This window comes from Plecotus auritus (genome assembly GCF_963455305.1).
Source record: "Plecotus auritus genome assembly, chromosome: 1".
Taxonomy (NCBI): Eukaryota; Metazoa; Chordata; class Mammalia; order Chiroptera; family Vespertilionidae; genus Plecotus; species Plecotus auritus.
In genome coordinates this window covers 217584123-217606950 of record NC_137770.1, presented here as the reverse complement: position 1 = coordinate 217606950, position 22828 = coordinate 217584123, and the positions used below count along the sequence as shown (strand labels likewise).

The following is a 22828-nucleotide window of genomic DNA, read 5'->3' as shown; positions in this document are numbered from 1 at the left end:
TCTGCTATTTCTGGGGATGTGACACAAACACCGGGAACTCCGGTTCCCTAAAGCGATATTTCGAAAGCTGGAGAATTGCACAGACTTTTTCACAGGAAGGAAGTTATGCAGGTATACAGAAAATTAGATATAAACCCCTTCATGCCCATAGGGGTAACACAGCTATGAAATTGGTATGTATTCATCAAATATCAAATAGAAACAAAATTACAAAACTATTAAAATTTAAATAAATGATATTAATGAGTTAATATTAACATTGTTCTGTTAAAGCATCAGACTCCTGAGGCACATGCTCTTCTGTGTTTGGGGAGCTTATACCACCACATATCCCAGCTAAGGGAGTTGGTTACCATTTGTCTCTATTTGAACTGCCACGAAGGCGCCCCTTCTACAATATGCCAGTACGTGCCTTGTTCTGCAACTGAGAAGAATATCTATTGACTCTGTCTCTATTCCTTTCTGGATGGCTGGCAAATGTCTATTGAAATACCATTACAGGCCCAAGATGGAGCCACTCTTGTCTAGGGAGCCAGGTCACCAAACCGAAACTTGGATAACTTTCCTGCCCCTGTAACTGCTCTGCTTGATCGGAAACGCAGTATTCCCAGTCAGCTAATCTCCAAACGCCAAGCCAGCTCTGGGCTCCATGCTTATTTCCTTGTTCCTTCTTATCCAAAGCCAGGGTGACTACGTGGCCCCAGCCAACCACGTGTTTTCTCTTTTTCTCTTCCTTGTTCTTTATTCTTTATCTTACTAAAGCGTCCTGCCTTTAGTAAGATAAAGATGGGATGGAAGGCAGGAAGCTGTTCACTTCATGAAATGTTAAAGCTTGTATCACCAAATTGTTTCTTTAGTCATTTTTTTTACAGTCTAAGCAGTATAGCTTAGCAGCAACATAACCATAAATAGAAACTCAAATACAGGTACCAAAAATCCATATCAATACTTGTTATAAGATGATGATCCAGGTAATTGAGAGTAGGCTTACGTTAATTATTTTTTATTATCTTTGAAATGAAAGCATACATTCAAGAAATTCTTATAGAGAATTCAATACATCGGAGGACCCTCAGACCCCAGAGGGAGAAATACTGTCCAACAACATAACAGGAATGATAAGGATACAATTCACCCATCCACATGTACACATACCAGCACAGACTCCCACTCCAAACCATATAATAATCTAGAAAGTAATCTATAGAGGGGGGTACATGACCCTGGGGCAGTAGAACTGATTGTTGAAAAACATAATAAAAACATTTAGGGTTCCATTCGGAAACATGGAGAGGAGAATTCCCTGATTTCAAATGTCCTTGGGCTAGTTGCCTAATAAATAGTAATCCAGGTAAAACAACAATCGCTCTGTTCCTCTTAGCTTCATATTTATGCAGAGCTTACTTTTAAGCTAATAGAAATGCCATGTTGACAACACAAAACTAGGAAGAAAGAATAACCTTAAGGTTTTAGATTGATGCATAAGCTTTCTGCATTTAGTAAATTTGGGGTATGCGTTTAGAGCATTTTGATAGACTGCTAATAAGTCACTACTATTTAGACAGCTTTACTGCCATGATCAAGTCATTTTATCTTCAGAAGAGAGATCACTGATAAAACAAAATAAAAATAACATAAAAAACACTACAAACTAGATATAAGGTGAATACCTTATATTGGGAGAACGGCTGAAGTAAAATAAATTATGGTGTTAATGACAACATGGAATACTGTTCAGTCATTGCAACAATAAATTAGACACATTTACATGAAGTATTCTTGAACAAGAAAACATTAGATAGAAAAATACATGTACTAAATGAGATCCCACTTTTTGAAAAACAATTACAAAATCATCTCTGCATGTATATTATTCTGTATACATATATGTGCATATATGTTTATATATATCTAGAGGCCTGATGCACAAAATTCGTGCACAGGTAGGGTACCTAGGCCTGGCCAGCGATCAGCACCAATCTGTGGGGCGACTGGCAGGGCAATCAGGGGGCCCCTGCTGGCACCCGCCTTGGCTGGCCTGGCGTCGCCCACTCACCAGCCCCACCCCCTCCCACCATCACTGGCCAGGGCCTGCGGGTTGGGAGCAACTCCTGTGTTGAGCGTCTGCCTCCTGGTGGTCAGTGCATGTCATAGCAACCAGTCATTCCACCATTCGGTCAATTTGCATATTAGGCTTTTATTATATAGGACTAGAAGCCCGGTGCAAGAAATTCGTGCACAGGAGGGGGGTGTCCCTTAGCCCAGGCTGCACCCTCTCCAATCTGAGACCCCTTGAGGGATGTCCCTCCAGGATCAGGCCTAAACGGGCAGTTGGACATCACTCTCACAATCCACGACTGCTGGCTCCCAACCACTCGCCTGCCTCTGCCTGATTGCCCCTAACTGTCCTCCCCTGCAGGCCTGGTTGCCCCCAACTATCTTCTCCTGCAGGCCTGGTCACCCCCAACTGCCCTCCCCTGCAGGCCTGGTTGCCCCAAACTATCCTCCCCTGCAGGCCTGGTCCCCCCCAACTGCCCTCCCCTGCAGTCCTGGTCACCCCCAACTGCCCACAATTGCCGTCCCCTGCCAGCCATCTTGTGGTGGCCATCTTGTGTCCACATGGGGGCAGCCATCTTTGACCACATGGAGGTGGCCATCTTGTATCTTGGAGTGATGGTCAATTTGCATATTACTCTTTTATTAGATAGGATAGTATAAGTGAAAGAAATTCTAGGAACAAAACAGGCAGGTTTAGGGAGTCTTAGGAATAAAGAGGGTCTATGGGGGAGGAATGCATAGGTGAGGGCTTAGAGCTGCCAGAAGGCATACATTCACAGAGGATAAAGAAGTCACAGAGTATCAGGAAGAAGGAAACATACTTTCACAGAGGATAGAGAAATGTGGAAACAGGAAAAAATATTTTCACGGGAGATAGAGGAATGTTGCAAGATAAGGGGGAGAGAAAAAGAGGGGCACCACTGTGGGTTTTGGATGTTGAAGCTGATGTTCTGCAAAAGAGTGACCAATTAGAAAAGCACAGGGTCATAAAGTGGGGAAGGGGTCCAATTAGAAGGGAGCATGAAGAGACAAAGAACTACAGCCTTTATAAACCTTAGAAAAAGGGGCTTAGTTGGTTACCCCCTGGGGAACCCCTCTCTATGTGGGAGTTTGTATTTGCTTCCAATAAACTTCCACACTTTTACTAACAAGTCCTTTTAGTACGAATTTTATTCTTCAGACTTCATGAGGCAAGAACCTGCAAGGGGGAGATCCGCTCCCCGAACTCCATGTTTCACAAACATGGAAAAAACTATAAAATCGTATACACTAGGTTGTCAACATGGGTTAACTGTGCACATAGATAGGGTAATATGAGGCAAAGGAAGGAGAAAGAGTAAAGTGATTTATACAAAAAAGGGGAAAAAAGATTTCCATTTAAAATTAATATATAATATAATCAAATTTATGCGTTATAAAAAGGAGAAAAATCAGCCCTAGCCAGTTTGGCTCAGTGGATACAGCGTTGGCCTGCAGACTGAAGGGTCCCAGGTTCAATTCCGGCCAAGGGCACATGCCCAGGTTGTGGGCTCAATCCCCAGTGTGGGGCGTGCAGGAGGCAGCAAATCAATGATTCTCTCTGATCATTGATGTTTCTATCTCCCTCTCCCTCTCCCTTCCTCTCTGAAATCAATAAAAATAAATTTTAAAAAAGAAGAAAAATCAACTCCCAATGTTATAGGAAATTTAAAAAGTTGGAGGGTAAAATCCTCCAAAATTTGTTCCTCCATAAAAGCAGTAAAAATACTGGGGAAAAAATGTTAAAATGAAATCTTTTAGAACTTTGGGACTTAACCAAAGGCTTGCTTTTTCATTATTCAAGAAAAATGTCTGGATCACAGTAAAAACTATGAGCTTTGTAGCATTTTAAATTGCCCTATTGCCTTTCCCCTCTCCTCAGTTCTGTGACGGCCTTGCAACCCGGGTAACTATGAAAACTGGCAACTTACGAGAGGGTAGAATGGATTTGACCTCCCAAAAAGCCATCCCCAGAGAATTGTCACCATTCAACCTATCTGGAAGCACCGGGGAAAGGGTTCATTCTCGGGGCTGGTCTTTATTTGACCTGACTGGGAGCTCTCTCTATGCAAACAGCTCTATCCCGAGGGCGTTTATCAAACACAATCTGTGCCAATTGTTTAACATCACAACCACCCACCGCAAGAATCCGGGTGGGAAATAAGAGACGGACAAAAGCTTTGAAAGGAAAAACAGGAATGATGTGTCCATTGGGTCTCTGAAAAGCTCTGACACATGCCTTGGGATCTTCGAAGGCCAGGAGCATGTGCAAGGCTGTGCACAGAACTAAGAACGATAGGAGAGGCCGGTCACAAAAGCCACGTCTTGATGATGAGATGTCCTTTCTATGAAATGGTCAGAATGGCAAATCCACAGAGACAAAAAGTAGATTCCTTTTGGACCCAAGCAGGGGAAAGGGAGAGGAAGAGGTAATGAATACGGCATTTCTTTCTGCAGTGATAAATATGTCCTAAAATATCTCTATCTAGAGAGCAGTCATGGTTGTACAGCTCTGTGAATATATTTTTTAAATACTTAATTGTATATATTAAAAGGGTGAACTTTATGGTATGCTGACTTTATTTCAAAAAGCATTTTTTTAAGTAAGTGAGATGAAAAATGTATTTTCATCTGATATAAGAGATTTAGGAGCTGTGTGCTAAAACCGAACACTTTTACCTTTCACTGCCTTAACCCACTCTTGTCACTTTAATTCCTGATCAGTTTCTAGTTATTCTATTGTGTGCCATATGAGTTTTAACAAAAAAGCTCTAGGTTGGCCAAAGAGTTTTTCTCTTTCCTTAAAATTCAATTTATGTTCAAATATTTATAAAATACGTAAGGAATCAAAGTGAAAATAAAAACCCAAATACAGAATGCAACCTAGGGAAATCCCTTGCTGAAATATAGGCTGAAAGCTAACTATGGGCCTTTTTTTCCCTTTCATATTACAACTGGTTTTCCAAATGCAGCTAATGAAACTCCGGAAGTAACAGATGTCACGTACACCTATTTCACATTCACAAAGCCCAGCTTTGCTGCACAGTGTAAAGTGGGGGGATTAGGGAAATTGTGGTTAAAACTTTACAAACCGCAATATTCTATGCTTTGGCATGATATTAAGGACCCCCGTTCCCCCCCCCCCCCCCCATCATCCCCTCCTCCCAAGGAAATGTCTTAAGGAAAGGCTATTTCCTGATACCTTTTGCCAGGAGTTCTCCCTTTGGTTTTTTACCCAAGCTATTTGTGAAGGACAGAATGTCTGGCTACTGTATTTTTGGACTGAAATGGACTTAAATAGCTTTTACATATGCCTGGAATTTAAAATGACATTTTCATTAGAGAATGATTGAAAACAGAAATAAGGCAAATTCTCTGCTAGGTGTTCATACAGATACAAGGCATTAAATGATGCTTTAAACAGAGTTGGTTAAATAAATACCAAGTGCAGAAGTGTGATTAGGCATTACTAACAAAAAGTGATAAATGAGATGCCACAGTTTTAAAATGACAGCCGTTTATTCATTCAACAACTGTTTTTTTGCGGATCATGGGATAGGCAGCAACAAACAAAACAGACTCCTCTTCTACTCTCTTGGAGCTTAAAATTTGCTCAGTGTCCAGGTGGCGTGGCTCAGCGGTTAAGCATCCACCTACGAACCAGGAAGTCACAGTGTGATTCCCTGTCCAGGCACATGCCTGGGTTGTGGGCTCGATCCCCAGAAGGGGGCATGCAGGAGGCAGCCGATCAATGATTCTCTCTCATCATGGATGTTTCTATCTCTCTCTCCCTCTCCCTTCCTCTCTGATACCAATAAAAATACATACATTTTTTTAAATGTACTCAGTCATGCTCCTGCCACTGCAAAAAAAGCAATGATATTGACTGAGGAAGCATGAAATAGTTGAAAGAGCACTGGTCTAGGAGTCCCAAGATCTAAATCCTAATTCCATTTCTACCAAATGATTACTACACAAGTGATATCAGACACGTAACTTAATTTCCCTAATCCTTAATCTTATATCTTGAAAACTGGTACATATTGCCTGTCCTGTGTACCTCACCAGTTAATTATAAGAACCACAGAGAAAATACGCACACATGTCCCGAAAACTACCAAAAACTCTAGAATAGCAGGGTAGCAATACTGCTGGGATGCATGAAAAACTACCAAATCTCTTGCAATAAACAATTTTAGTTAATATAGACCGTCTATTGAGAGTCATGTAGTCAAACAGTACAGCTCAGTTCGAACAACCAACACATTAACTACACAGAATGACACATTCCAAAGTTTCAGCCTTTCTCCATTTAATCATGCTCATTTTACCTGGATTTCCTTTACATGTCAACTTACGTTCATGTTCTCAAGCAATGTTCCAGCCACAGGAAGAAAAGAACGAGTCAAACAGACTCCCATCAAACTTCCAAACTGAGCAACAGGTACCATATGTTTCTTTACTCTTCAGGGTACGTGTCTGTCACCTCAACTGGAACCTCAACAAATAATGGAGCTTTCACAATCGAGGCAAATCCACTTAGTAAAAGAAAATAACAATGGCTGTAATTGCAACCACATTAACTGGACTGAGTTTTTGCTTCAATGACTTTTGCACTTCTGATGGAAAAATACTGTCCTTAAGAATAATGAAGTGCTGAAGGCATGACCAAAATATTTAACAATAAAAACAAAACACCTCAAAATTAAACTCAGGAGGAACATACATTTTACTTGGCATAATTGGGGTTTGCAGTATCACTGTCAGGTAATGAACACAAACCTGTATGAATCACTGGTGAGCACTGAGTCTAAGAAACAGCTAATGCCTACCGGTGCCTCGTGAAACAATGGAGTCCAACAGTCTGTCTCTGGAGAAATAGACTAATCCTGCTTTTCTTCAGACACTGGCAAACATGGACTGCGACAGCCAAGCGTCAGCTCAGTCCTTCCCTGCATGGCTCAGAATGAAAGTCAATCCTCTGTCCTGGCCCTCAGAGGTGATTTCCCTTGGTGGGTTTTCATGAAAGAGGGAGGAGGAAACAAGAAGATGATGGTGGCTGGTAGGGCCTGCTATCGCTTTCAATCACATAACTTTGTTTTAGGAGGAAGAAAATAAGAATCAAGACAAATATGTGATACCTTAATCAATAAAGAAATTTAAAAAAAAAAAAAAAAGACAACTGAGGAGCAAGTCCTGACAGAGACGGCGCTGACTGCGGCAGAGCCGAAGCTCTAGAAAACTTTCCACACAAATCCACTCCCATCCACACTGGAAGCTTAGTAACTTGATAAAAAAAAACAAAACTGAGAGGTGTTGAGGAATAGAGTCACCTTCCAGAGAACATTGTCTGCCACCATCTCAGTGACCCAGTCTTCACACTGCGTTTTCTCTCTCTCCCACCTCTTTTCCTGGAATAACTGACAAATCTCTCCAGGTGCCCTCAAGCAGAAGTTTCACACATGCCATGTTCCTCATGGTGTGATGACCTGTCAGTCACCAGCACGCACAGTACATTGCACAGTCAATAAAAAAGGGAGGAGAGTGAATCGAGGTAATAAGAACCCATGGACATGTCAAAGGCAAATGAGAGGGCGGGTAGCTCCTGTTAAATCACTTGGTGTTCTGTTACAGAACTGGGGTCTCTTCTACAAGGTACCGACAACAAAATAAGTAACATCATTTAAGCATCTCAAAATAAGTAACTTAAAACTTCAAAAGAGAAGCACAGACTTTTAGAGGTGAACCCCCACAAAATCAGTACCACTATATTGGGGCAGAGACATTTTCATGCCTCAGAAATGTTGAATCACACGGTGCCTCTTCATGACTCACTCATGTCCCACCGGGATGGCTGAGCTGAACAGCGCGCTCTGCTAGGCTTGCCGGGGAAATGAGTGGAGCTTTGCCTGTATGATCATTAAGTGACTGATTTATGAGCATCTGTTGCCACACTTGAAAATCCACCTGTGGGTTCCACAGACATTAAAGGGCACATGCATTCAGCACCTTCAGGCTTACTCGTGTTCCTGTGACCTTGGTCCCCTGGGAGAGGAGCATGGGTGGTCCAGGCAGGAGCGTGTTGGTTGGGATGTGTAGTAGGTGTCACGGCGCTCTCAGGGTAAACTGTATTTGTAAGAAGAACATCAGGCACTTGAATTTCACCGTCAGTGGCTATAGGTTCACTCTCATTTGATTTCAAGTAGGCTTTTTGTAATGTTCCTGAAAGACAAAAATATGTATTTTTAAAACATTACTAGAAGGATTCATTTTTAAACACATCTGAAGAAAATTCTACAGCTACTTTCCCAAGTCACATTCTACCCCGGCAAACACAAAGAGAAAGCTGATGGTCAGCACAGCTAATCGGTAGAGTTTCTCTTCTGTAAAACACATAACCCTGTGAAAAAAACTATTGCTTCCTTACCTCGGTTTTCAGTGCCCAAAGAATTTAAGGCTATTACCCCGGAGACTTGCCACAAGTAAATAAAACGTGGTGATACCCACCGCCACGGCTCTGTGGTTGAGCATCGACCCGTGAACCAGGAGGTCACAGTTCGACGCCTGGTCAGGGCACATGCCCTGGGTTGCGTGCAGGAGGCGGCCAGTCAATAATTCTCTCTCATCATTGATGTTTCTCTCTTTCTCTCTCTCTCTCTCTCTCCCCCCCGCTTCCTCTCTGAAATCAATAAAAATATATTTTAAAACAACAACAACAAAACGTGGTGAATCTTACAGTTTTTCCTTCCTGCCTTCTCTTTCTCAATTTGTCCCATTATTTTATGCTACTCAGCACCCAGGACACGTGTTCTCCATATCTCCATCTCTATCTCCACCAAACGACACAGTAGTGCCTCCTTAGTCTTCTCCTTAGGTTTCTTCGCATTTTACACTAAATTTCAGTGAACTATGCGTAACAGAAAAATAAAAATAATAGGGCTCATATATTTACCAATAGAAAAAATATATCAAAAAAGTGAAATTCTAATTCCCACAAAAAAAAAGAAGAAACTAAATTATCTTCATTTTAATAATTACAAGAAATAAGAAATAGTCATTAACTAACATTATCAACTGGACATTTTCTCAACCTATTCATTCACTGACAAAATAGAAACTCAAACATGACTACTGGAGACCACCTCGCTTTGACTTCAGGCAGGAACGTTTGAGAAATTTGAAAGAGATCATGTATTTTTAACTCCATTAAAATAGATAACAGACTGTTTCCAGAATATAGCACTGTAGTTGAGAATGCTACTAAAATAAATGAATGTGATATTGATCCATTAGAGAAATACCCAAGGGACTTTTTTTTTCTAAAAACATTTACAGCGAATGCTCTAATTGGTTCTCACATTTCCAAACAGTTCATGGACCATTAAAAATAAAAGAAATATAAATAAAATGTTTAACATCAGTCTATGGAAAAAATTTCTCTACATGTGCTTGACACTTGGTAAACATTAACTACAAATCAAAATAGAAAAGCAGCTGTTTTCTGGCTAACTGAGGTCAACAGCTTCATCTGCCAAAGGATTCTAAATAAAACATCGAGTGTAAAAGCTAAATCAGAACCACGCTGTGCAGGTAACACATCCTCCAAAGTGTCCGTGTGATTATGAGTGAATATCAAATGCAGTAGGTGAAATGAAAGCCTTCCTTTAACTGTTTTTAAAATGACTTAGAATTTATTCTGGATCAAAATAAATATGTGATAGACTTGATTACTACATAACATGCATTTCATTCATACAGAAAATTTTACTAATCAATTAGATATAATATTATTTTCATCCACTTGTTAGTTGCTCTCTTCTCTACTTGTTTTGGTATAAAGAGATTTTTCACATAACATGTTTCCGCCAATGTGGCTATAATGAATACATAATGTCCATGAAGTCGATTTACTTATCATGCTGACCCTATGGATCAGCACCCAGCTCTGTCAACACACTTTTAGCAAATGCCAGTTCCTCATAGTTATGTCCCTGAGTAATTCACCTACTAATAAAAGGAGATCCTTACCGAATGAAACATCTGCAGCTGTTAACATTTTGTTTGTAATGACTAGCCTTATTAATAATCTTTCTCTTATCTTTTTTACCTAACCACATTGGTGACTAGTAATAGTATCTAGTTACTCTCAGATGTCCTTTGAAACACTGACTTTCTTAGGAAAACTGACTTAGATAACTTTTTTTTTTTAAAAAAAAAAGCAGCTTTCTTACTCTTAAATTCTACATATCAAGTGGTTTGGTAGAATAGAATGATAATACACGGTAGTTGCTATAACTAATGTTTCTAAAGTATGGAGAGAGAGAGAGACAGAGAGAGACAGAGAGAGAGAGACAGAGAGAGAGAGAGAGAGAGAGAAGAAGAGGAAGGAGGAGGAGGAGGAGGAGGAGGAGGAGGAGGAGGAGGAGGAGGAGAATGAGAATGAGAATAAGAATAAGAATAAGAATAAGAATAAGAATAAGAATAAGAATAAGAATAAGAATAAGAATAAGAATAAGAATAAGAATAAGAATAAGAATAAGAAGGTGGCTAAGAGACCTGTATGTGAAAGCCTGAACTTACTAGACAATTTTGTTTCAAGCATCTCTAGAAACTGACCAACTCTCAACTTACAGTTGGTTGCCTATTATGTATTTTTTTAAAAAGCACAAAAATTAGAACTCAATACGACTAAATACCCTCCAGTTAGTAGAACATGATGAACTATAAAAATGCTGAGTTATCAGCTCAAAGTAGAGTGCTCATTCTTCCAGTGTTGCCCATCCTTTTCCGCATTCCTGCTTTTATAGAGCTGTGGTTAGAATTACAGGCTCCACAACCTGACCGGCTGGATTTAAGTCTTGTCTCTAGCATTTACAATCCTGAAACTTTGCACACACTCTCAACTGCCATAAAATAAGGAAAATAAAAGTACCTCCCTTTATGGGGCTGGTCGTTAGAATCAAACTGGTCAATACATACGTAACTACCTGAAACAGTTCACAGCACACAGTAAGTTCTCAATAACTGTTAGCCATTACTACACAATGAAAGTAAAATTGTCTTCCTACCAATAAACACCATTTTCTTCTACCTTTAAAGCAAAATGGCTGAGGACATTTTCAAAAGTGAATCACTTAACCCACTTTCGGAGTGAAATAATGGTGACTATTTCCTGCGAAAATATTAATAGAAAACCACATTGTATGGCTCAAAAGTGTTTCAGCTCTATTTAACAATGTTTAAGAAACTGTCTATAATTCCAGTAATAATAGCCAAGCTTTACTGATCACCTACAGTGAGTGGATTGAGCACTGTAATTGGCAAAATAATGCTGCCCCAGAGGTGGCCACAGCCTCAGGCTCAGAACCTATGACTATGTTACCTTACACACCTTACATGGCAAAAGGGATGTTGCAGCTGTCAATTAAGGAATGTGAGGTGGAAAACCTCTCCTGGATTATTCAGGTGAGCCCAAGGTTCTTACAAGCAGAAAAGGGAGGGGAGGTAGTGTGTGCCAGAGCCACACAGTGTGACTAAGACTCAATGGGCCATTGCTCATTTTGAAGAAAGAAAGGAGCCACAAGCCAAGGAATGCAGGAAGCCTCTAAAAGCTGGGGAAAATAGGGAACAGAATGTCTCCTAGAGCCCCCAAAAGGAATGCAGTACAACCAACACGCTAATTTTAGCCTGGTGAGACCTATTTTGGACTTCTGACCTCCATAATTCTAGGATAATTTGTGTTGTTTTAAGCTACCAAGGTTGTGATCATTTGTTATAGCGGCCACAGGAAACAAATACAAGCACCTTGCTCAGTATCCTCACTTCAGCCATCTCCTGGGTTAGCCTCCCAAGAATCCTATGAAATCTATATATATATAAAACACTAATATGCAAATAGACCAAACGGCAGAACACCGAACAACCAAGGGGGTGCGCACGGAACATGGCGGACATCTGCAGCAGGTGGCAGAGTGTGGAACATGGCGGGCGTTGGCCACAGCGGGATGGTGGAGCAGGTGAGCGGGGACGCCAGACCAAGGAGAGGCACCGGTCGCTGTCATCAGGGCGAGTCTCTGGTGGTTACTGAAAATTCTTTGCTCCTGCGCACCATGGTCCCACCCAGCACTCGCACCTGCTGCCAGCCCCGATCGCCCATGAGGGCTTCTCCACCTTCCTGTGCTCCTGAGGGGCGATCGGGGCAGCAGCTGCTGCTCACACCTGCTGCTGGCACCAGCCCCAATTGCTCTGCACTATCAGCAGGTGTGAGCGGCGGCGGGAGTGGGGCTGCCGGCAGACAGGAGACCGGGGGCCGCGGTGGGAGGGGCCAGACAGGGGCATAGAGGATGGTCTGAGACCCGTCCCTGTGCCCACCACAGCCTCATGGCCCACAGTTTCTTTCAAGGTACACAAATTCGTGCACTGGGCCCCTAGTAGATTCTATAATTAACTCTTCTTCATAGAGTTTCAGAGAGAAGGAAACTGAAGCTTATAAGAGTTGTGTAACTTACCCAAAATTGAGTTGGGACACGACACATACACATACACCTACAGACACTTCTCACTTTGGACAAGGTACGTACCTTAAAAAAAAAAATCAACCACCATATGCATGTAAACAAATTTATCTTCCTATTTCATGAGTTTGAAATGAATTCCTGTCTTTATATCTCTAGCCATGTGGTAACACATTTACTTTGCATTTTCTCTGTGCCAGAAACTTTGTATTTACTCTCTGCTGAGAACACAGAATCTAGAGAGAGGTACTTATCGTCAAGATGTTTATAGATTAGTTGAGGGAGACAGCCATGTCGTCTAAAAATACAAACCATGCTGCAAATGCTTTGAGAATGATATGCATAGGACAATCTGGTGACAAAAAATAGACAAGTAGCTGTCACTCCATTTTGGAAAGTCAGGAAAGGTTTCTTAGGGGAGAATGATGCTCGATGTGAATCTTAGAAGATGATTAGAGATTTTCTAAGTTTGAGCAAAGCATTTTCTGGGAGGAGGGAGGCGAGGTATGGTCATAGGGAATGGAGAACTTTCTAGATAGAGCAAAGTAGAAAAGATATACAAGAGCCTAGCAGCAAGTAATTAAGCATGGCTAGCACACAGGGAACTGGCAAGAGAAAGGGAGAGGGAGTGGAAGCAAGACTGAAAGGGCAGTTCCTGTTAAAGGTTTGGAATTGATCTTGTTGGGATGGAGAACTTCTGAAGGATCTTAAATAGAGTGGGATGTTAGAATGAACACTCTAGCAGCAAGCTGATGCCTGAAAGGAGTAAGTCTAGAGGATAGTTAGTAACAAGGCTACTGATAGTCCAAGTGAGAGAAGAGTAAGGCCCGACCCAAGACAAAAGCAGTAAGGATAAACGGAACAATCGGGAGAAAGCTTGCCAAGGCAAAACTGTGAGAACATAAGGGAAAGAGTCAGAGGTCCCTTCAGGTTTCAGGTTTGAATTACTGGGTAAATGAAGGTACCCCCAAATATGATAGAGGTGGTGGTCCTTAGTGCTGTTCATCAAATGTTTTCCCTTCTCTCCCATTGTACTAGGACACATGCTTGGGTTACATTCTCTGGCCTCATTCTCTTGTCTCATACATCTTTGATGTTGGTCAAAGGATATAAACTTTCAGTTATGAGTTCTTGTACACCATGCTGATTGTAGATGATAATGATAATAATAATAATATACTTTAAAAAAAAGAATGAGCCTCCAGTGCTCTTTATCTTTCTCTCTGGCACAATAACCACAAAGGTTCAAGATGATGGCTTGTTCATCAATTTACTCCCTGACCCCAATGAGCAAAGCACATCCCTCACCACCACCACACTGCCATCTTGCAAAGGACATGTAGTATGAGCGTAAAATTAACCTTCATTGTTTTTAAGCCAGTAGGATGTTTGTTACACAGTATAGCATAGCCTACCCTGACTGTCACATTAGATAATAGAGAATGAAAAATAGAATTTGTAGGATCTTACTTTTGTTATTGTCCCTACTACAGGTACAACCTATCTAATAAAGATGGAATATGCAAATTGACTGTAATGCCACGACAAAGGTGGTAGCGCCCACAGCCAATAAGGAGGGAATATGCAAATTGACATGAAAAGGCGAGAGGAGGAAGGCAGCTCTGGCCAGAGCGAAGGCGGAAAGGTGGCTCAGGCCGGAGCGAAGGTGGTGCCGGCAGCCAGGGGAAGGAAGGCCTATTCTTGCATGAATCTTCATGCATCGGGCCTCTAGTTGAGTATAAAAATGCCTGTGAAACATTCCAGGAGAAAAGTCTAAGTTGAGAGCAATCCAAACACTTCCTCCGGAATGCCTTGCCAGACTCCCCCACAAATATGTGTCTTTGTGTTCCCAGAGACACACTGCTTAGATCACTTATACACTCAAGTGGAACTGTCTGTTTTCGTGTCTGTCTCCTTGTAGGTGGGTTTTTTATGCATGTCTGATCTCAAACACCCAACAGAATGCTTAGCACCAGGGTAGGTCTCAGTAATACTTGTTGAGTATAAATGATGAAGGAAGTCAGGGGAGTGGATGACATTGTCAAGAGAGGCATGGGTGGAAAGTGAGAAGAGCCCTTAGGACAGATACCTTAACATTTAATGGATAAGTAGAGGAAGATGAGCTTAAGGAGGTGGAGAAAGAACAGAGAAAGATGAGCTTAAGGAAGTGGAGAAAGAACAAAGAACAGAGGTAAAAGGAAAGTCAGGAGTGATCATTTGCAGGCCAAGCAGAAGAGCATATCAAGAAAAAGGAGTAGTAAAGACTGAGCAAGACCATATCTGCATGTCTCACCTGAATGGAGAAAGTATTCCTAGCACCAACTAACAGTGAGCATGCTCAGTCTAACTTGATGTAAACAAACACAGAAAGAAAACATAAGGACCTTCATTTTAAAGTCCTGTTCACATTGGTTTCAAATGCAGCAGGATAAAAAGACATTGGTGGCTTTGGTAAGGACAGAGTTGCCAGTATGAAAAGAAGAGAAAGAGGGGAAGGTCAGATTGCAGTAGGTTAAGACTGGATGAACATGCAGAAATCACCTGTGGGTCTTGTTAGAATGCCAATTCAGCAGGGGTGGGTGGGGCCCAAGATTTGATTATGCATTTCACAGACTCCCAAGTGGTACTGGTGCTGCTAGTCCATGGACCACATTTTGAGTACAAATTCTTTGGCTACTATTTCAAAATGCTTTAGACTTTAAGTATAACCTCAGGTCTTAGTTTTATATATATATATTCTCAAGTTTGAGAAGTCTGTGTTGATGAATCTGTACCAGAAGAGCCAGGATTATTAAAGAAATTTGTAGATTTCAATAAGGAATGTGGAGTCAGGTCATAAAGGATCATAGAGCATCTTAAATTTTGTGTGTAGAGAAATAAAGATCTGGGAGGTTTTCCATTTTAAGGTACTATTCAAAATACATTGTAAGCTAGGAAATTAAGATCTTTATAATTCCAAATCCTTGTAAAAAGCCACAAGCTGCTCAGAAATTTTCTAAGAGCAAAACTATATTTTAGTTCAATGATCTCCATCCCATCTGGCATTTTCAAAGAGGAAAGTCACTTTTGTAGAGGACAATTTCTCTTGAGTTCAAGAAAAATGTACTGTTTACCATATTTCCTATACTCTCCATTATAACTTTTCTGTTTTCTTCATTTAAAAACAAAAATAAACAATTAACAGGCCACACATAGACTTTTCGTAGTATTAAGAAAACTTGGAAGGTCACATTAGGCCATTCTTCATAAATTTATAGCTAAAACAAAGAAAATTTATTTTCAATGTGGATGAGTAGAAGAGCCTTTAAAACAAAGTTTTCTGTAGCCTGAGGGGGGGGGGGGCGTTGTTAAGAGCATTCTAATGAGATGTTTTGGACCATAACTTTGGTGAAATTAAATGGAATAAACAATAGTTCGCAAAATTCTGTACAGACCATCCCCCAAGTACCATATTTCTAAGACTCTTGTAATAAGCCCCCATTTTTCCCCTGCCACACACTTTACTCATTCCCATCCTTTCTCCACACAGCTGCCAAAGGCACCCTTTTTTTAACTTCAATTTTTATTTTTCAAGTACAGTTTCCTTTCAATATTATGTTGTACTAGAGGCCCAGTGCACAAAATTCATGCACAGGGTGGGGTGGTGTCTAATTTCCTAGCTTACAATGTATTTTGAATAGCACTTTAAAATGGAAAACCTCCCAGGTCTTTATTTCTCTACACACAGGCCACAGGGTTCAAGCCTAAACCTGCAGTTGGACATCCCTCTCTCAATCCAGGACCACTGGCTCCTAACTGCTCACCTGCCTGCCTGCCTGATGGCCCTGAACCGCCTCTGCTGGCCTGCCTAATCACCCATAGCCCCCTCTACCTGCCAGCCTGATCACCCCTAACTGCCTCTGCCTTGGCCCCCGCCACCATGGCTTTGTCTGGAAGAAGGACCAGACAACCGGAAGATGTCCAGTCAACCCGGTCTAATTAGCATATTACCCTTTTATTAGTATAGATTGGTTTTGGTTGTACAGCACAGTGGTTAGACAATCATATACTTAACATAATGTTCCGCCGTTATTTCCAGTACCCACCTGACACCATACATAGTTATCACAGTATTATTGACTATATTCCCTATGCTGTACTCTACATCCCTCTGACTGTTTTGTAACTTCCAATTTGTGCTTCTTAATCCCTTCATCTCTTTGGGGAGGAGAGTTGGGGGATTGGAACAAAGGCGCCTTTTAAAAGCCCCAACCAGATGAATCATGTCACTCCCTTACTCCACCTTCATGGAGTTTATGTTGAAAGGAACACACCCTCAGGGAAGGCTTCCCTCACCTGACTGGGTTCAGTCCCTTGTCATAAGCTCTCATAGTAACTATCTCTTCCCACATAGGAGTTACCTCTGTTGTAATTAATCGATCGGGTGACTTTTGTTTCTAATGCCTTCCTCCCTCACTGCACCATGGAGTCTGTAAGAATAGGCTTTATTCCAGGTGCATCCAATGCCTGTAGCTCACTGACTTGCACATAACAGGCACTCAATAAATGTTTGTTAAAGGAATGAATAGTACCAAATTATATCTGCTATTGTACTTCAGTTATATGCATGCTTCTCAAAATAATTTTACTTTAATTGCAAATATTATAGATATAGATATAGATATAGATATAGATATAGATATATAGATATAGATATAGATATAATTTAGGGTAAGTATTAGTTCAATGTCTGATAAAGTGCTCCATGGCATAAGCTGACTCTAGACATGTAATGACAGTACAGCCTGCTGCCAGTTTACTTCTTATAAGAAATGAATTAACCTCTGAAAGTAACCCTTGGGTCTCAACATAAAGGTCATGTAAACTTGTCATCACATTGCAAACACAGTAGTCAGTCAACTTTATCTAGCTACTTTATTAGCAATTAAAATATACTGTGGCAATGGCTTGGTTTATGGGATTAGGGAGTTGTAGATTATAGGATTACTATGGCAATGGGTCATAGTACAAAGGTATTATTATTATTATTATTATTATTATTATTATTATTATTTCTCACCAGAGGATATCTTTTCCATTGCTTTTCAGAGAGAGTGGAAATGAGGGAGGGAAGAAGAGAGAGAGAGGGAGAGAGAGAAACATTGATGTGAGAGAGAAAACATCAACTGGTTGCCTCCTTAATTTGCCCTGACCAGGCCAGGGATTGAACCTGCAACCCAGGTACATGCCTTTGACTGGGAATCAAACCTGCAACCCTTTGATGCTCAGGCCAGGACCAAAGGTTTTAATTTTTATGGATAGAGTTAAAATAAGATAAACACGTTTGAGTTAATTTTAAGTAAAATGAAACTATTCATTAAAATAATTATCTGATTTAATAATGTTTGTAAGTAAAAGCTAATTCTTTACTTTCATTATCAATTTTGTAACTTACAAAAACACTGACAATTATTTCATTTTACTTCCATAACAGTCCTGTGAAACAAATAAGGATTATAGTCCCCATTTCACAGAGAAGGTAAAGTATGGTCCCTAAAGTCACACATCCAGTAAATGGGAGAGAATAAGATGCTAACCCAGACCTTTTTCTGTCAAACTTTAAGCTCCTTCTCCTATATCATATGGTCCTTCAGTAATAGACTATAACTTAATAAATAAAAAACTACATATAATATTGTAGCTTTCTCACTCTTTAATTTTCCTTTCAAAGACCTTATTTTAGAATCCAAATCTTTGGTAATCATTCGGACCGCTCAGACTATCTGCCGATCTTAGAAATACCAAACTAAACTAAACATTTGTAGCTCCAACTCCAGTTTAGGGGTTGAAGTGAGGAACTATTTGTACTGCTCTCTTCTATAGCCTATTGCCGAAATAATTTCTCATAAAGTTCAACTCTTTTATCTTCAGAAGTTGTTTTATTACCATCTTGACTGTATGCATGACAGAAGCCCAAACAGACAAAATTAAATACACATAGAGCATCTGTGTTTGTTAGCATAGGGCTTTTATTACCTTTTCGTAATCGATAATCCTCTCACTATTATCTCTTTGACTTTTTAAGCTAGAGCTCTTTGATGCACAATTGGCATTCCAGCATCCCTTAGCAACCCTCGTGGACCTAGAAATAGCTACAAAACTTTGAAAGACCAGGGAGTTGTAAACTCAAACAAAACAGAATGTTTTTAAAAGTAAGCAGGATTTAATGAGGTTTTTAAAAAAAGATATAAAGTGATTTTATTGCTCATTACAACAAGCATATCAGTTATAAAATAGAAAATGTTTACTTGGGCAGATACTTCAATATATCTATATCAAACCAACTGGTGCAGAACTACAAAAAGAATACTTTTGAAGATGTTTGAAAAACTTCCACTTTCTAAAGATCTCTATATATAAAAGCCTAAGTGACCATTATGACCAGTCACTATGATGTGCACTGACCACTAGAGGGCAGACTCTTAACACAGGAGCTGCCCCCTGGTGGTCAGTGCACTCCCACAGCCAACCTCCCATGGCTGGCCAACCTCCTGCGGTTCCTTTCCCTAGCCAGGCAGCCCCAATCGGCCCCGATCAGGATGGGGAATAGGCAAGACAGCCCCAATCAGCCCCAATCACTGGCTGAGCCAAGGGACCTCACCTGTGCACGAATTTTGTGTACCTGGCCTCTCATATTTCAATAAAGCTGTAAAAAAATTATTTAAATAAATAAATAAAACCCACTTAAAGCACTGTTTTAATGACATCCTTCCTCTACTCAGAGCCTAATATCCACAACATAGACATAAGCTGTATTTTGTTGAGATTAATTTACTTTATAAATTCTAAATACATAACTTATAAATTGAGCAATAAAAATAATAGGTAGTTTGAGTGAAATAAAGTATTTTAAAATGATTGGTAGTGCAACTAGATCTTTATCATCTTGCTATTTATTTTTGTATTTTATTTGATTGCACATGTTCAAAAAAATTCTGATTCATAGCAATAAGTAGCTATCAATGGCAAGATTTTGAGTTGTTTTTTTTTTTTTTTTTTCCCAATAACTCACCTTTTAAACTTAGGATATTGTTCATTTAAAGAGAGATAGCAAGATCCAAATACAAATCAGTAAATCTGTCAGCACAAATTACTTTGCTGCTGGTCTCTGGTTTGTTAAAAATTAATATGTAACATTGAGTTTGAGTGTACATTTGAGTTCAATTTTTTTAAAAAATAGAAATTTAAAGCAAATGATTGTGTAATCCTTGACTCTTTTTCTCAGAACTTGGTTCTATGGAATAGATATTGAAAACCAGCTACCTAGGTGCCCATATTCCTTAGGACGACATGTAAGATTTTGTCATTCATCAATCTAGCTGCATTTCCTACCAAAATTTCACCCTGTTTCCAAGTCCATCAGCATCTTTCATGGGTTATACTTTTACCCTTGCTTTTTTCTCAGCCAAATGTGACCCATGTGCTACTGCCTTCTAACCTGAATTTCTATTTTTATTCCAAAAGTTAAAATGTTAATGCCCCATGAAGCCTTATGACTGTCCACAAAAGCACCTTGTATATACCTCTATCATCAACATGTGTTGCCTAGTGTGACAATCATTTCTTCCTCTCAACTGCGAGTTCCTGAGAAAGAAGGACTAATTTAAACATCCTTGAGTTCTCAGGGACTTTCAATGTTTCTGCTACCTAGTAATCACTCCTTAAATGTATTGAATTAATTAATCCATTAATTAATAGCCTATATAATAAAGAGGTGACATGCAAATTGACCTTCATGCTGTCACAAGATGGTGGCGCGCACAATGGAGGCTAGGTTCCCATAACACAAGATGGCTGTGCCCACATTGGAGGCAGGGTTCCTATAACGAGCGATCAGCAGGGACCTGAGGCTGCGTGGTGCTGGGCCAGGGCAGGGGACCTGAGGCTGCGACCCCCGCCTGCCCGGTAGGGCTTGACAGAGGGCCTCTGGCCGTGACCCCAGCCTGGCAGGGCTTGATGGGGGACTTCAGGCCCCGCCCCTGACCCAGCAGGGCTTGACGGGGACCTCAGTCCACACCCCCGACCCCGGCGCCAGGCTGGGGGATCTGAGGCTGTGCCCTCCACCCAGCAGGGCTTGATGGGGGTGGGGCCGGCCGGGTCTGGAACTTGCCCAATGAGGGTGGGGCCAGCCAGGCCTGGGTCTCGCGCAATTTCAAGGCATTTGTGGGTGGGTGGGGACTTGACTCTGGGGCACGGCCCAGACTCTGACAGGAGGAAGATTTTCATACATATTTTAGTAATTTCCTTTCATCTCTGACACTTCTATTATAGAGAAAGGGCAAATAGCAATATTAAAATATTTCCTCTAATTAATTCCATTTTAATGTGCATGAATTTTGTGCACCGGGCCACTAGTTAATAATAATTAGGAGAGTGATTATAGTGGATTTGAAACTGCAGATTTACCTAAGTTAGTCAACAGCTAACACTCTTATTGTTATTTTAGTTTATAAAAGTACTAAGTAGAAATCACTCTTATAAACCATGCTAATTTTAATTTTGACTTCATTTTAATAATGACAGCACTCACCAACAAAGGAAAGCAGGATGACCAGCAGGACAATGAGAGCACAGATACATGGAACCAGGATCAGCAGTAGGAAGCGGAGAACATTAGCAGTTGTCAGCTGCTGAGAGCAGCCATCACCCACGGCATCTTCCTCAGCTCCCAAGACCTAAAGCAAAAGAGAAAAATGAGCCCTAGCTGGTTTGGCTCAGTGGATAGAGTGTTGGTCTGTGGACTGAAGGATCCTGGGTTTGATTCCAGTCAAGGGCACATGCCCAGGTTGCAGGCTTGATCCCCAGTAGGGGGCGTACAGGAGGCAGCCAATCAATGATTCTCTCTCATCATTAAGGTTTCTATCTTTCTTTCCCTCTACCTTCATCTCTGAAATATATATACATATATATACATATATATGTATAAATGTATATAAAGGTGATAATTCTAGTAAAAAAGAGAGAGAAATATGAAACATGGCTTTAATATTACAAAGCAACTCAGTACATGGCATGAAATTATAGAGCACAGCCACCATCCATTCAAAGCAGCAGCATTCATAAAAGATTTTGCTGTGTGTACTTTAGGACATGAAATGAGGTTTAATCACCGAATCACGCTAATTAATGAACAAATAACGGTACAACCGCATTCAGGGCAGAGCAAATCATTTATTTCTGAAATGTTTCTCAGAGGTGCATGAACTTTTAATGATATTGCATCTTGAGTTTTTAAAAAACACATTTGCTAATTCGGTATTATTCCAAAGGGCCATAAATAACTATGGCAAGAACTCACGTTGGCCCAGAGCTATAAGCAAAGACTGCCTAGTACAGTGATAAGACATTGGTGAGTAGGTGTAGACAAGACATTCTCCAGACTTCATTGTTGTTAGGCTCGTTAGTCCTAACCCAAATCTGCATGAATCTGGATAAAATAAGTTTTCAGCCATTAATACTTCAGCAAGTTTTAATATTACTGACCACGTGTTTCGTGACAACTTGAACAATAAAAGAGCCTGTCCTGTTGTCCAGTTGAACACGTATGATCCCTCCGGACATCTCCTGCTGTCCACACTGACCCTGCAACCTGTCCACTTGTGAGAGGATGATGAGGTGCCACAGTGATGGTTCACATAAACTTCTCTTCAAATACTTTAAACTTTGCTTAGTTCAACCTCTTGCCAGAAACGATGTCTGGAAACTCGTTTATTGCAAATGGCTAGCTTCATGCAGTGACTTTTCCAACAGGGTCTGAGATGGAATTAAAAGTGACCTGAATAACTCACTATGAGTTATTCCCTTGATGACGGTGTTTCTTGCGATTCTCTCTTGGACTTTGGACTCTCCTGCATGTTCTCCTCTGACAGTTTTCAGAGCTTGAACTACCACCTCTGTGTAACTGCCTCCTGAATCTCTCTTGAGTCCCAAACTTCCTTTCAAGTTAAGCCATATATTTCCAGTGCCTAGTGCTTAACAGCATCTCTCTCCTGTAATACTGCCATCCACTTTTTACCATGCTGAGGTCTCTTCCAGCTCTTGTATTGTTGTTTTTTTAATCCATCCTCAAGCCTATATCCCATTTCAGCCACTATCTCTCTCCTTCTTTGTCTTCCAAAATGCTCAAAGGATTAGTATTTATTGTCCAAATTTCCTCTCATGCTGTTTACTCTTGTGGCCACTACAACTTGGCACCCACT

At 40.6% G+C, this 22828-nt stretch overlaps 1 protein-coding gene across 7 annotated transcripts in view; it reads right to left on the bottom strand.

The window, feature by feature from the left end:
• The window catches only part of CORIN (corin, serine peptidase), a 204558-nt gene that overhangs the window by 159082 nt on the left and 22648 nt on the right, over positions 1-22828 (bottom strand). For 4 of the 7 annotated variants that reach the window (XM_080647714.1, XM_080647715.1, XM_080647711.1 and 1 more), the window contains exons 2-3: positions 21160-21304; positions 8086-8298 (exon numbers count right to left, since the gene is read on the bottom strand). In XM_080647714.1, coding sequence (XP_080503840.1) covers positions 8086-8298; positions 21160-21304 — 358 coding nt within the window. The remainder of the gene's footprint in view (positions 1-8085; positions 8299-21159; positions 21305-22828) is intronic. The other 3 variants (XM_080647716.1, XM_080647713.1, XM_080647717.1) reach the window with 1 other exon arrangement.